The 13925-nt window shown below is 38.0% G+C and overlaps 1 protein-coding gene across 2 annotated transcripts in view; it reads right to left on the bottom strand.

The window, feature by feature from the left end:
- ccdc83 (coiled-coil domain containing 83) overlaps nucleotides 1-13925 on the bottom strand; it is a 113089-nt gene that overhangs the window by 49379 nt on the left and 49785 nt on the right. For both annotated transcript variants that reach the window (XM_059964541.1, XM_059964540.1), the window contains exons 6-9: nucleotides 11753-11844; nucleotides 8101-8169; nucleotides 2433-2554; nucleotides 758-855 (exon numbers count right to left, since the gene is read on the bottom strand). In XM_059964541.1, the coding sequence (XP_059820524.1) occupies nucleotides 758-855; nucleotides 2433-2554; nucleotides 8101-8169; nucleotides 11753-11844 (381 nt within the window). The remainder of the gene's footprint in view (nucleotides 1-757; nucleotides 856-2432; nucleotides 2555-8100; nucleotides 8170-11752; nucleotides 11845-13925) is intronic.

Raw genomic sequence — 13925 nt, 5'->3', positions numbered from 1 at the left:
ATGGACATCGAACCCTTGAACAGTACCTCACTTTTTTATATTATTTCTGCTTTTTGCACAAATTTTAATCTATTCAATATATATAAATTGTAATCTATTTATTTTTTTTCTTCTATATCATGTATTGCATTGAACTGCTGCTGCTGCTAAGTAAACAAATTTCACAACACATGCCGGTGATAATAAACCTGATTCTGATTCTGATTCATGACAGTGTTTAGAGAATGATGTATCTACAACAAATAAGTAGAGTGTGAAAAAGTTCAGTATATTTTTTCTCTGGTTGTTGCTTTTATAACCTACCTCAGGTCCATACTGAGGACCCTTCAAAACTCAGCTGATGTAGATGCCACAAAGCTATGATTGATGGACTTTGAAACCCTTCACTCAGAATACATTCTCTTTTCTTACTCACTGAGCTCCTCTTCTTAGTGTTGTCCAACACAACAAAGTGTAGATCCATTAGCTAGAGTGGTAGGTGAAAATCAATTCCTTTCCCTTTGACTAGATCCCAAACGATTGTATTTTGTTTTTTAAGTGAAATGGTGGTAACTGAATATCAAAAGTGCAAATATTGTTGATGCAAAAAAAAATTAATGAATATCTAATTTTCAATTTTCTAACCCTGTGCTTGTTTTAAAGTTATATTTTCTATAATTCATTGTAAAACACGACAGTGCAAATTTTATTAAAGGTTGATTTTCTACTTTAGAAGAACACTTGTATGGTTTAGAAATGCATGCTTTATCGTTATTACCTGAGGTTTCACCTCTGCGATCTAATTCAGTGGAAGCACCTTCCAATAAGCTGGTGTCATGGTCTTTAGGTTGAACTGCACAAATCTCAATCAAGTTCCTAAGTTCAACAGATATAAAGCAAGGTAAGATAACTAAAAAGTTTAGGAAGAAAACCAAATCAATTGCTCCATGAATATTTAATTAATAATCAAAATGAAGTTGCATCCTTTGAAAAATGCTATATTTTCCAAAACATTCAATAAATAGTGGAATGCACAGCACAGATTGGGACCATTGGCTCATCAAGTCTGTCCCACCTCAATATATGAGGAACCAAGCTCATCTTAAGCCATTAACCCCTTTCTGTAAACAGCGATTGTTTAATTTGAACAATTATGTGTGTGTGGTCGTTTGCTGCTGTGGCCCATCCATTTCAAGGTTCAAAGTGTTGTGCATTCAGAGATGTTCTTCTGCATGCCACTTTTGTAATACATGGTTATTTGAGTTACTGTCACTTTCATGTCACCTAGAACCACTCTGACAATTCTCCTCTGACCTCTCTCATTTAGAAGGCATTTTTGCCCACAGGCCTGCTCACTGGCTATTTTTTGTCTCTGATTTCCACAACTTGCTTGGTAAACTCTAGACTGGTGCATGAAAATCCCAGGAGATCTGTAGTTTCTGACTAACTCAAACCACCCTGTCTGGCACCAACAATCATATTGTCAAAGTCACATAGATCACAGTTCTTCCCCATTCTGTTTTTGGACTGAACTTCTTGACCACGTCTGCATGCTTTCTTGCATGAGCTGGCTGATTAGAAATTTATGTATGGTGTACAGATGGATCCAATAAAGTGGCCACTGAGGATCCAGTTCTCTTTTGGGTACCAAAATTAATCTGCTTTCAGCTTCATTGCTGATCAGCTTCACTATACGTTCTTAATCTTTCCACCAGCAGGAATAGTTTCTCTCTATCTCCTGTTTAAACCCTTTATGACTTTAAAGACTTCTATGAGCTATCTACTTATTCAATTCTGAAACAAGGAGAACCACACTATTATCACCATTCCATCTATATAACTGAAATTGTCTCTTCTGCACCCTTTGTAAGGTGTTTACACTTTTCCCTTATAATACGGTGGCCAGAACTGGTCACAATGCAAAACTGTACATTTTAAAAGTTAATTTATTCAATACTATGATTTACAAAGCACAGATCCTGCATGCATATATAGCTACTCAATTTTTCTACCAAAACATAACATTTAACAATTTCTGCATTTAAATGATAATCAACAAAGAGTTCAAAAATTAAATATATATATTCTTAACAGTATTGTTTGGCCCTTGTTTTGTGCAATTTTCATCAATTCTACTGTATTTCTTCTTATTTACTGTGACTGCCCGCAAGAAAATGAATCTCAGGGTAGTATATGGTGACATACGTACTTTGGTAATAAATTTACTTTGAACTTGGAATTTTAACTTTGAACTTTAAGTTCACAGAAATACTTTAAGCTAGTTTAAGGCATATTACTGAAATTTTAGCTAGTAATTACTACAGCAATAATATCAAAGTTTTAAAAAGATTATGGTCCAAAAATGGATATACTGAGTGTAAGGAGTTAGCAAATTAATCTATATTATCTACTTTAGATAAGGTGAGAGAAATTTAAGTGAACACAAGTGTTACCTGTATTTATTCAAGTCACTGATCTGACAATCAAACAATTGACTCAAAATTTCTAGATTTTCCTCTTCAACCTTCTGAACAGCTTGGTCTATATTAGCAACTTCCATTCTGTATTGTTTTAGCTCCATAACAAAAAAGAAAGCAAATTAAATTAATAAACATCAATAAATTTACTGAAAGGTCTTTTAATACAATGTTATTAAACAAATTCATTCTGACCTAGATAATACAGAATTCAATTTATTTCCCTGGAAAATCTGTATTGATACCTAGAACTATCATTTGGAAGATTACACATGCATGTGGTTTCTCATGTTCAGAAAAACAGGTATATGGAAAGAATTTCAAACAGCAAACTTTAATCCTTTTCATGTTTTCTTAGAAACAATTCATTCAGATTTTTCTCTTGAAAACACCATAAAAGCATACCAACATCAATTTGTTGTCAAACTCCCTCATGATTTTAGAAAAGACTCCTACCCAAATTTTCTCAAAGTAATAAAAATTTAAAGATCTGCAATATTAAATGTGAACAAATTAATTAATTAAAAATTTCCCCAAAATCATTTGTTCATTCATTTTCTACAGTTTTTTTTATACAGTTGTATTTTAAATGAAGCTCTCAACCTCTTGCAAAAACATGAGTGTAGATGATATTTTTGCCTGAATAGTTGTTGTCAGATTCTGCAACTTAATTTGAACATTTTATAATATCCAATCACTGTCATTTGGGCTAGTCAATTCAGAGAATACTTCTCCCTGTGTTGCATGGTCCCTTGTTTCAAAACTATTTAGGAAAATAGTGAAGCTGAAATTTCATGCTAATTCTTGAGACAAATTTTGAAAGTAAATAAACCCTTTCATTTTCTCCTGTGTGTTAAGAATCAAGGTAATACAACACCGAAACAAACCCTTTGATTCAACTTGTTTATGCTTACCAAGGTGCCCACCTAAACTAGATGCATTTGCCTTTGCTTAGCTGGATCCCTTTAAACCTTTTGCGACAGCATTGTAGAGTAGCAATTAGCATAACTCTTTACAGCGCGAGAGATAGTGGTTTAATTTCCGACACTGTCTGTAAGGAGTTTGTGAGTTCTCCCCTTGACCATGTGTGTTTCCTCTAGGTGCTCTGACTTCCTTCAGGTGATCAGGTTTATTCCCACCGTTGGAAACCACTGTCGTTTTTTAGTCGTACTTTTTATATGATTAATATTTTTTAACATACTCATGTATTTTTCACACTCACTGGCAGCAAGTGGTATAATCATTTATCATCCTTCGCATTTTTCATTGGCTAAGTATTAGCACATTACCCACATGGTGTAATTGTTTTAATTATGTAGCCTATTAATTCATTCCTGTCAAAGGAATTTCTTTTATCTTATCTATAAAAGTGAGAGATTTTCCAGAAGTGCCATCTTTTCTTTATTTTATTCTTTTATTCCTTTGTCTTTTCCCTCTCAGCATTGTTTCTCAGCTCTTTATTTAGTTTACTTAGTATTTAATTGTTTATTTGTACTCTAAAATAAACTGAAAACTTGGAATTAAGACTCCTTGCCATTCTTGACTCCTGAAGAGTCCTGAGGATCAGAAATTAAATTGAGATCCAACACCACATTCCAAAGATGTATGGATTAGTAGGAGTTAGTAAATTGAGGGCATTCAATTTTGGTGTCAGTAGCATGGTGGCATTTATGGGTTGTCCCCAGCACATATTTGGACTCTGATTTTTGATGCAAATGATGCATTTCAATAATGTTTCGATGTACATGCTACAAATAAATCTAATCTTTATCATGTAATTATCCAAATGAATCTTGAATCTTGTTATTGTACCTGCCTTCTTAAGAACATGAAACATTACAATAACATAAGACCCTTCAACCCACAATGGCTAGGCTGAGCACAATCCCGGATTAAAATTAATCTCTTCAATTTCACGACACATGCTGGTGATAATACACCTGATTCTGATTCTGTACATGATCAATATCCTTCTGTTCTCTGCATAGATATGCTGGTCTAAAAGCTTTCTAAATGCCTGTTGTTTGTGATATGAAAATGTATGAAAACGTAGATGGGTGGGTTAGCAAGTTTGTAAACAACACACTTGCATGCTTGAGTGCTTGGTAGAGGGTGCAGATGCTTTTTTGCTGGTGGGGGAGGGGGATCATTACTTTGCTGCTGCTTATGTGTGGGTAGGGGAGCTGAGGGGGGCTTTGGGGTTCTAACATTTAATTGTCATTCATTCTTTGGGGCACTCTGTTTTCATGGATGGTTGTGAAGAAAAGAATTTCAGGATGTATATTGTATGCATTTCTCTGACATTAAATGTACCTTTGAAACCTTTGAACACAAAGTTTGGTTGTGTTGTGGACAGTGTTGAGTACTAAAAAAGGATACAACAGAATATAGATTAATTAGAGCTATCAGCAGAGAAATGGCAGATGCAATTTAATCCATGCAAACTTTGGGAGGTCTAATGGATGGGGAAAATATACAGCTACTGGCAGGACCCTTAACAATATTGATGTACAGAGGGGTCATGAAGTCCAAGCTCATTGCTCACTATAAGTGGCAATTACAAGTAGATGTGTAATAAAGAAGGCATATGAGTAAAGGTCAGAGCAAAGATTAGCTTTATTTTTCACAAGTAAATTGAAACATGCAGTAAAATGCATCATTTTGTGTCAATGACCTACATATGTAAAAAAAAGGATCAGCCATGATTGAATGGCGGAGCAGACTGGATGGGCCAGATGGCCTAATTCTGCTCCTATGTCTTATGGTCTTAGGTTAAAAGGATTATGCTTGGAGCTGTCTGTAAGTGTTGGCACACTTCTGGCACCCACATAACATGCCCACAGCTTTCTAACTCTAAATGAATGTCTTTGGAATGTGGGAGGAAACTAGAGCACCCAGAAAAACCCCAATTCTCATGGGGAGAATGTAGAACTGAACTCCAGTTGGTGATCACTGGCACTGTAAAAGTTTTGCATTAACCACTAAGCTAGCGTGCCATCCCTTTGGCATACTTGCCTTCATTGGTTGAGGGACTGAGTACAAGTGTCAGGAAGTAAATTTGCAGCCATAGGAAATATTGGCTTGGCTGCACTCGGGAGTTTTGTGTGCACTTTCCAGTCATCCCATTGCAGGAAGGAGGCTTTGGAGGGTGAAAGAAGAGATTGATCTGGATGCTGCTAGGATTACAGAGTACTAGCTATAAGGTTGGACAAACCTGAGTTGCTTTCTCTGGAGTACTGGAGGCTGAAGGGAAATCTGAATGAAGTTATAAGATCATGAGAGGCATGTACAGGGCAGACAGTCAGAATCTTTTAACTGGGATAGAAATGTCAAGTATTAGAGAATGTACATTTAAGTAGAGAGAGAATGTTCAAACAGAATCTATTGGGCAGGTTTATTTTCTTCCACAGAGACTGGTAGGTCCCTGGAAAAGTCTGCCAGGTGGTAATGGTGAAAGCAGCTACAATAATGGCATTTAAGAGACTATTAAGATAGTCACATCAATATGCAGTGAATGGAGCAGAGGAGAATTATTTTAATTGAGCGTCATGTTTGGTGCAGACATTGTGGACTGAGGGCCTGTTTTTAGGCAGTACTGCTCTATGTTCTAGTACCCTCACCAGAAAGACTGCAGCTGTCCAAGGTGGTGCTCACTGCCACCTTCTTAAGGAGATTAAGGATAAACAATAAATGTTTGCCTTACCAGCAACAACCAGAGTTTGAAAAATAAATAGACATTTCTACAGAAGGGCAATTAATTAAAAATTGACACTAAAACTGAGGTATTAAGAGAGATGGTTAAGCATTGTTAAAGGGTCAAATTTTAAAGGAATTAAAGTAGTGCTTTAGCAGAGGGAGACTTGGAGCTTTGCTGACTGAAGGCACAACAAAAAGACAAAATGGCATAAACATTTCAATACTGCAAAACTATCCTAGTGCCTAACACCCAAGGTTCCTTTCTGTTTACAGCCAAGAATGGAGGAGAGCTTATCAACGATGGAGAGGCAGTCAGTACCTATTGGAAAGTTTATCTGAAAGGACCAAAGTGCAAGGGCTCTTGACTCCATCCCACAGCACACCAGATTGTCTTATTCTCAGCCCAAATTGACAAGAAGTTGACAATCAAGAAAGAACAAGCCTTAGAAGCAGAGACAGTGGCTTGCAACGGTCATTTTGCTATCACTTGCTCAAAAATTGATGCCTACTTTGTTATTTAAAGGAATGAGGATTTTTCCAGAACTGTTGCAGGGGAGTTAGAAGATGGTGTATGTCCTCAGTAGATCTCTTTTCTCTTGGCAATTGCTTGTACTCTCTTCTCTCCCTTCTGTTGACCATATGAGACACTATAACTTTCTTCCTTGACAAATTACTTTTAATTCTTCTGATCTGCTACCCACCTCAACCTCTTTAAGTCATCTTGACATAACCTGCCTCTCAACTTCTTAATCATATCTCCTGTTATCTCTCCCACCTCTACCTAATCTCAAACTTCTCTTAACAGAAAGCTGCCTAACTAATTTTCTCTCTAAGATTCAATCTCTGCAACTGTAGGAACTTTTGGTTAAAATATCTTTACCATAAGGTTTAAAGTGAATATCTAGTTCCATCATGCAGAGTTCCAACAAATTTACTTCTATTAACATTTATTATTTATTCAATATTATGTCTGGATAGCAGACTGGCTATTATCCAACTGATATCTGCTCCAAACTACTTTTGTTGTGAGGATCAATATACAATAAATACCATGCTATTAAGAAAATGGTTGTTTGTTAAACAACTTAAATAAAGCTTTAAATAATTGAATATAAATAATAAGTCAATTTAGTGCTAATAGAATGGGAAATAGAGCCTTATACTGTATAACCATTAGTGAACGTCCATAATTCTGACTACCTAAATGGGGGATTATGATTTATGAAGAGGTAGCAAGGTGGAGATATGCCTCTATCAACAGAGAAGTAAGGCATTCCTTCCCTCCACTAGCTTGTAGGTTACCCTTGAGCAAAGTGTAGCACTCATTTAGCCCCTCCCAATCAGGGTCACATGAAGCCATGGGAGCAGGGGGTGGATGGTCATATGAGCAACTGGTACATATCACAGGTCCTGGTTATGCAACCACTGACACCAGGCAGACAATCTCTGAAGAATATTGATAACAGCTGGGTCACCCATCTTGTAAAGACACTGCCTAGAAGAAGGCAATGGCAAACTACTTCTGCAGAAAAATTTGCCAAGAGCAATTCATGGTCAAGACCACGATCATACAACATGGCACATAATGACAACGATTATGATGATTATTTACAAAACAACTGTAAGCAAGTAGGTATAAGAAACTACCTAGAGAAATAACTGTTGGGACTAAGATAATTGACTCCTGACAAATACAGCGCTTCATCTGTGTGCTCTTTGAGATTTCCCATGCACTCAATGAACCAGTGCTCTTGATCAGCATTCAAGAAATGAAACAATTTAGAGAGCAGATAATCGTTTGATTGGCACTGCTCTCAACATTTACATTAAAGGGGCAATCATTGCACAAGAGATCAGTTTGTATTCAATGCTTTTACATTTGCCACTGGAACATTCAACCTGAAGCAAATAATATGCAGTAGGATAAATCCAGCCACGTTTTTTATACCTCTTTCCTTAGCCAATCATTTTCTTTCACTTCTTGTCGATTGTGTCTTCCCAAATAACTTATTGCTTTCTATGAAAAAAATTTAAAAATTACATATTTAGTACTGAAGCATCTATAAAGTAATATAAAACAAGGTTCTATATTACTACTTTGAAAAGCAGGAGAACAAACAGCTATTGCCAAAATTTGAAAAATAGAGACAGCATTTAGCAAAACAGTAGGGCTCCAATATGTCGGGACATTGCAGGTAATTCCAAAGGAAATTACTGGAATTAGTCAGATTCTTGAACCCAACTGTTGTCTGGTGAGTAAGCTTTATACTTCAAGTAGACCTCAGGTAGTATATCCAGACATCCAGCTCTGTGATGCCCTGAGTAATTTTAATACCAAGTATAAAAGGACTTGTTAATAGTTTTTAAAATGTCTTTAATGGTAAAAGGCATTTAAAACTAATACAACACATTAGGGCAATTTAAAATTATTTAAACCATTGAAATTTAAAAAAAAGCAAAACAAAACATTAAGAAATACAGGAAGCTTTTGCCATTATCCACATTTATTTTCTTCTGGTTCAAGAAATGTTACTATCCAACCATAGCAGTTCCAGGAAATTACGGTGTATGTTAAATATACTAATTTTAATGGCATGCCAAAAAGTATCCTTCCACTAAAATCATAGTTTTGGAGGGTTGCCTATAGCTCAGAATCGCATGGGATTTGCCATAAGGGAATCTTCACGCAATATCTGTTGGGGCTTCAGTAGAGATGAAAATACCTGAGACAGCCACAACCCATTAAAAAGGAATAAGTAGATATTGACACATCATGTGTTGATGCCTGGAACTACAACTATGGTTAAGACAAGTAAGGATTCAACCAACACCACTGTTTTCTTGGATCTTGGCTACTCAGATCTGATATTTCTTTAGGAGAGGAGGCTCAGGTGCCAAATGTGGTCACACCTGTGTCCTAAATACAAAAAATCTGCAGATGCTGGAAATTCAAAGCAACACACACAAAATACCGGAGGAACTCAGCAGGCCAGGCAGCATCGATGGAAAAAGAGAAAAGAGTCGATGTTTTGGGCCAAGGCAATTCATCAGGATTTTTAAGTTAGGAGAAAAGTCAGAATAAGAAGGTGGAGGAAAGGGCGGAAGAAGTACAAGGTGGCAGGTGATAGGTGAAACTGGAAGAGGGAGGGGGGATGAAGTGAAGATTGGTGAAAGAGATACAGGGCTGGAGAAAGGGGGAATCTGACAGGAGAGGACAGAAGACTATGGAAGAAAGTGAAAGGGGAAGAGCATCTGAGGGAGATGATTGGCAAGTAAGAAGAGAAGGTGTGAGAGGGAAATGAGAATTGGGAATGGTGAAAGGGGAGCAATTATCAGAGTTTGAGAAAGCAGTGTTTGTTCACACAATCAGTTTGGAGGCTACCCAGATGGAATACAAGGTGTGGCTCCTCCAACCTACCTGCAGCCTCATCCTGGCTGTAGAGGTGCCCATGGACTGATATGTCAGAATAGGAATTGGAAGTAGAATTGAAATGGGTGGCCACTGGGAAATCTGGCTTCTAGTGAATGGAGCTCGGCGAGGTGGTCTCCCAATTTATGTCAGGTCTCACCGATACACAAGATGCTACACCAAGAGCACCAGATACAGTATATGACCCCAACAGATTCACAGGGGAAGTATAGCCTCATCTGGAAGGACTGTCTGGGGCTCTGAATGAGGGAGGAGCTGTAGGAGCAGGTGTGGCACTCGTTCTCTTGCAAGGATAAGTGCCCCGAGAGAGATCAGTGGGAAGTTACATAGGGAATGATCCCTGCAGAAAGCGGGAGGTTGGAGGGAAGGAAAAATGTGCTTGATGGTGGGACCCTGTTGGGGATGGCTGAAGTTACAAAGAATTATGTGCTGGATGCTGATGCTTGTGGGTGGTAGGTGAGGACAGGAGCCCTACACCTAGTGTGGTGGCAGGAAGACGGGGTGAGGGCAGATGTATACCAAATGGAAGTGATGCATGTGAGGGAAATGTTGATGCTGGAGAAAGGGAAGCTTCTTTCTTTGAAGAAGGAGGTAATCTCAGTTGTTCTGTAATGAAAAGCCTCATCCTGAGAGCAGATGCATTTGAGACAGAGGAACTGAGAAAATGGAATATCATTTTTACAAGTGACAGGGTGGGAATCGGATTAATCCAGATAGCTGTGAGAGTCAGTGGGTTTATAAAAGATGTCTATAGATTGACTGTCTCCATAGATGGAGACAGGGATCAAGAAAAGGGAGGGAGGTGTCAGAAATGGACAAAGTAAATTTGATAGCAGGGTGGTTGAAGGTGAAGTTGATTAAATTGATGACCTCAGCATGGGTACAGGAAGCCAATGCAGATGTCAATATAGTGTAGGAAGTCTTGGGGAGCAATGCCTGTGTAGGCTTGGAACACGGACTGTTCCATGTAGCAGACAAAAAGATAGCCATTGCTGGGACCCATGTAAGTGTCCTACACCACCACTCCCTTCCGTCTGGTGGAACTGGTCCTCACCCTCAACAGTTTCTTCTTTGTCTCTCTTCCCACTTCCTTCAAACCCAAGGTGTAGCCATAGGCACTGTAAAGATGTATACAGTAGTGTCTATCTTCCTGATTTAAGGAAATGGGAAATGATCATTGTCTGAAATAGGTGATAACAGCTAAAGTGTAGTACCTTTGTGACCACCTGTTATATTGTGGGTCTTTGTATAATTTTTCCCTTTAGAACAGCATGTTCTCACAGTCTTCACTTGTATGTCGAAATACATTGTTGGCAATCCTACTGCTGACCCTTATTTAAAAATAATGACCATTGAACATTTATGGGACTTGCGCTTGTAAAGGTTAGTAATGAGTGATGAATTAAAAGAGTTAGAAGATTAAAAAGTTATTGTACAATGATTCCATTATGGAAGAATTATACCTCTTTATAGAACCAATAGCCTATAAATTAAATGTTGAAGATAGTCCTAGAATAGAGTCAAAGTTATATGAGTTGAGGAATTTGGAATCCATAGTTGGAGCGAGGTGCCTCTTGTAAATGGAAAAAATGTCATACTAGCACCAAAATTGGATGACTTTAGAGAAGAAAGGATAAAACTGAACAAGTAATAGAGACTTCTGTGAAGACCAGGGAAAAGCTTATGCTCTTTCTGGTTTCATTCTTAAAAAAATAAAATCCTTCTTGATTTTATTTTTACAGCTTGCTTGGAGGTGGAGGCTGCATAACCTGCTAAAAATCTGATACCTTAACTGATTCTTGATGGGGTGCTTCTACAGACTCATTCACTGATATAGGCATAATAATACCCACTTTAGACTTTTCCTAGCATTCCAGATGAAAACCCAAACAATTGTAACAGTCCAACCACAGCCTACAATGGACCCATTTTATGCACAATAATTATGTACAAACCTTACAAATTCTAATCATATTCTCAGTCTTACATATGGAATTAGTCTTCCAGTTTAAGTAAAGACCAGATAACATTAAGGTAGCAAATTCCTGAATATTGTGTCCTGCTCATTTTCACCATTACTATCAAATTTTAGAAATTAATTTTTTTCAGTAGGGTAACTGCAATTATCGTGGCAAAAGAGAAACAATTATCAATTAAACATTTCAGTCACCTGTGTAGCGATTGCCTTTTTTTCATCCATTTGCTTCTTTGCTAATTTATCTGTTTCTTCTTTTGCCCTTTCCAAGGTTCTAGAAAAGTGATCTATTAAAACAGACAAGAAGAAAATAAAACTGAATAAAAGAGTCACAGCTGTCCCCAATTTTTTCAGGAAAATTAGCAGCATAATTAATGTTAAAGTAGAAAGCTAAATAGATCCCATATCGCAGTCCCCTGACATCCTGAATTGGCAAATGTCACCATGAGTAATAAATGCTGCAATTAGCTTTCATGCATTAAGATTTCAGAAATGACAACTGACATGTCTCTCCATCTCTCATTATTTACCATCCTTATGCATGAAAAGTGATTTGCTAGTCTAGATTTTCTTGGGGTAACTCCTATTTGTAAAATCACACATTATCTAAAGTCAAATCTTCAAGAAAAAAATTGCAACATGGAAATATAAACTAATATTCACTTGACAAATTGTAGCAAAGAGTGAAATATTAGACAGGACTTGCATATTAGCTTACATTTCTATAAGCACAGAAAAACTCTACTGATCTGGCTTATTTGGGCTTTTGGTGGTGCCAGACTAGCAAACTTTCTGGACAGTTGGATCTTATTCATAGTGGTTAGTGTAACCCTGTTACTGCACAAGCAACCCAGGTTCAATTTTGCTGCTGTCTGGAAGCCGTTTGTACATTGTCCCAGCGACTGTGTGGATTTCTCTCTCTCTCTCTCTCTCTGTCTTGTTTTACGGCGGTTGGCACCCAGCTTAATGGTGCATTATCATCACCTTCTGCTCCGGAGTATGCGATGGACTCACATTCTAAATCCCTTCACCCAATTGCACACATACACATACCCTAACCTACACTTTATCCTCCCCATCCTAGTACCCTATTTCTGTTTATCCATCATATCCTATAAAAAACCCCTGTACCCCTTAAGAGAGCTAAAAATACCCTGACCTGTGTTCTCTCACCCATGCCCAGCAACCCTTTTAATGTGAATTCCTGCACCTCCAATTCCCTTAGGTTAATTCTCATCATCTCTCTCTGTATCCCATACTTCCTGCAACTCAGAACTACATGACAATCTCTTCCTGACAATCCTCACAGTCCTGTCTGGTGTTTCCCTATCAATTTCAGTGTTTGGTTTAGTGCACAGTGCCCCAGCCTTAACCTAGTCCACACAATTTCCTCTCTTCTGTATCTACTTCCTACCCTAGTACCTGCAACACTTTTTTGTATTTGATATAAATGACTCCCTTTCCCCTCCCTGTCCCATCTTTCTTGCCACATTTGGTTAATTTTTTCCCAGATTACACACTTAACCTCCGCTTTACTGATACTAATGTGCATTTCTATATTTTCTTTCTTTATTGCCCTCTTTGCCAACTCATCCACCCTTTCATTGCCCTTCACCCCTACATGAGCTGGAACCCATAGAAATTTAACCTGGCCTCCCTGATTTGCAACTCTTGTGACGAACTGAAGGACTCCATGAAGTACATCTTGCCGGCTGTTTGAGTGAGAAGACCTTAAACTTGCTAGTACTGAAGATGAATCTGAGCATATCAACGCTTTGACTAGTTTAGTTTTCTCCACCCAACGCAACGCAACCAACACTGCCATCATCTCCACTGTATACACCGCTAACTTATCAGATGTTCATCTGCTGATAGCAATTGCTTTTGCTGGTATAGCCACCCCAAACCCTGTCACTCCTGTCTCAGATTCCTTAGCACCATCTGTATAGACCCGAGTATAATCACTATACTTTTCCATCACATAACAGTTAAATGCACTTACCAAAACAGTTTTATACTTTCCTTTCCTTTTTACCTCTAACAAATGCCAGCCTACATCAGACCATACCAGCTTCCAAGGAGCTACAACCGGATAAACTACTGAAGGACTCATCCTTAGATCAAACCCTCCACATGATCTTGCAATATCATTCCCTACCCGACTAAAGTTTTCCCTCTGAAACCTCCCATTTTCCCAGGACTCCTGCAACACTCCTTTAGCAGGGTGAGAATCATTGTGTCCCTGCAAATTAACCCAGTAGTTTGCCATCAATTGCATCCTTCTTAATTCCAAAGGCATTGTTCCCATTTCAACCTGCAGGGCTGATACTGGTGATGTTTTAAAAGCCCCACTGCACACTCTCAAAAC

The sequence above is a fragment of the Hypanus sabinus genome, chromosome 3, assembly GCF_030144855.1.
Source record: "Hypanus sabinus isolate sHypSab1 chromosome 3, sHypSab1.hap1, whole genome shotgun sequence".
Lineage (NCBI taxonomy): Eukaryota > Metazoa > Chordata > Chondrichthyes > Myliobatiformes > Dasyatidae > Hypanus > Hypanus sabinus.
The sequence above is the reverse complement of the archived record's forward strand: the minus strand, read 5'-3'. Positions and strand labels throughout refer to the sequence as shown.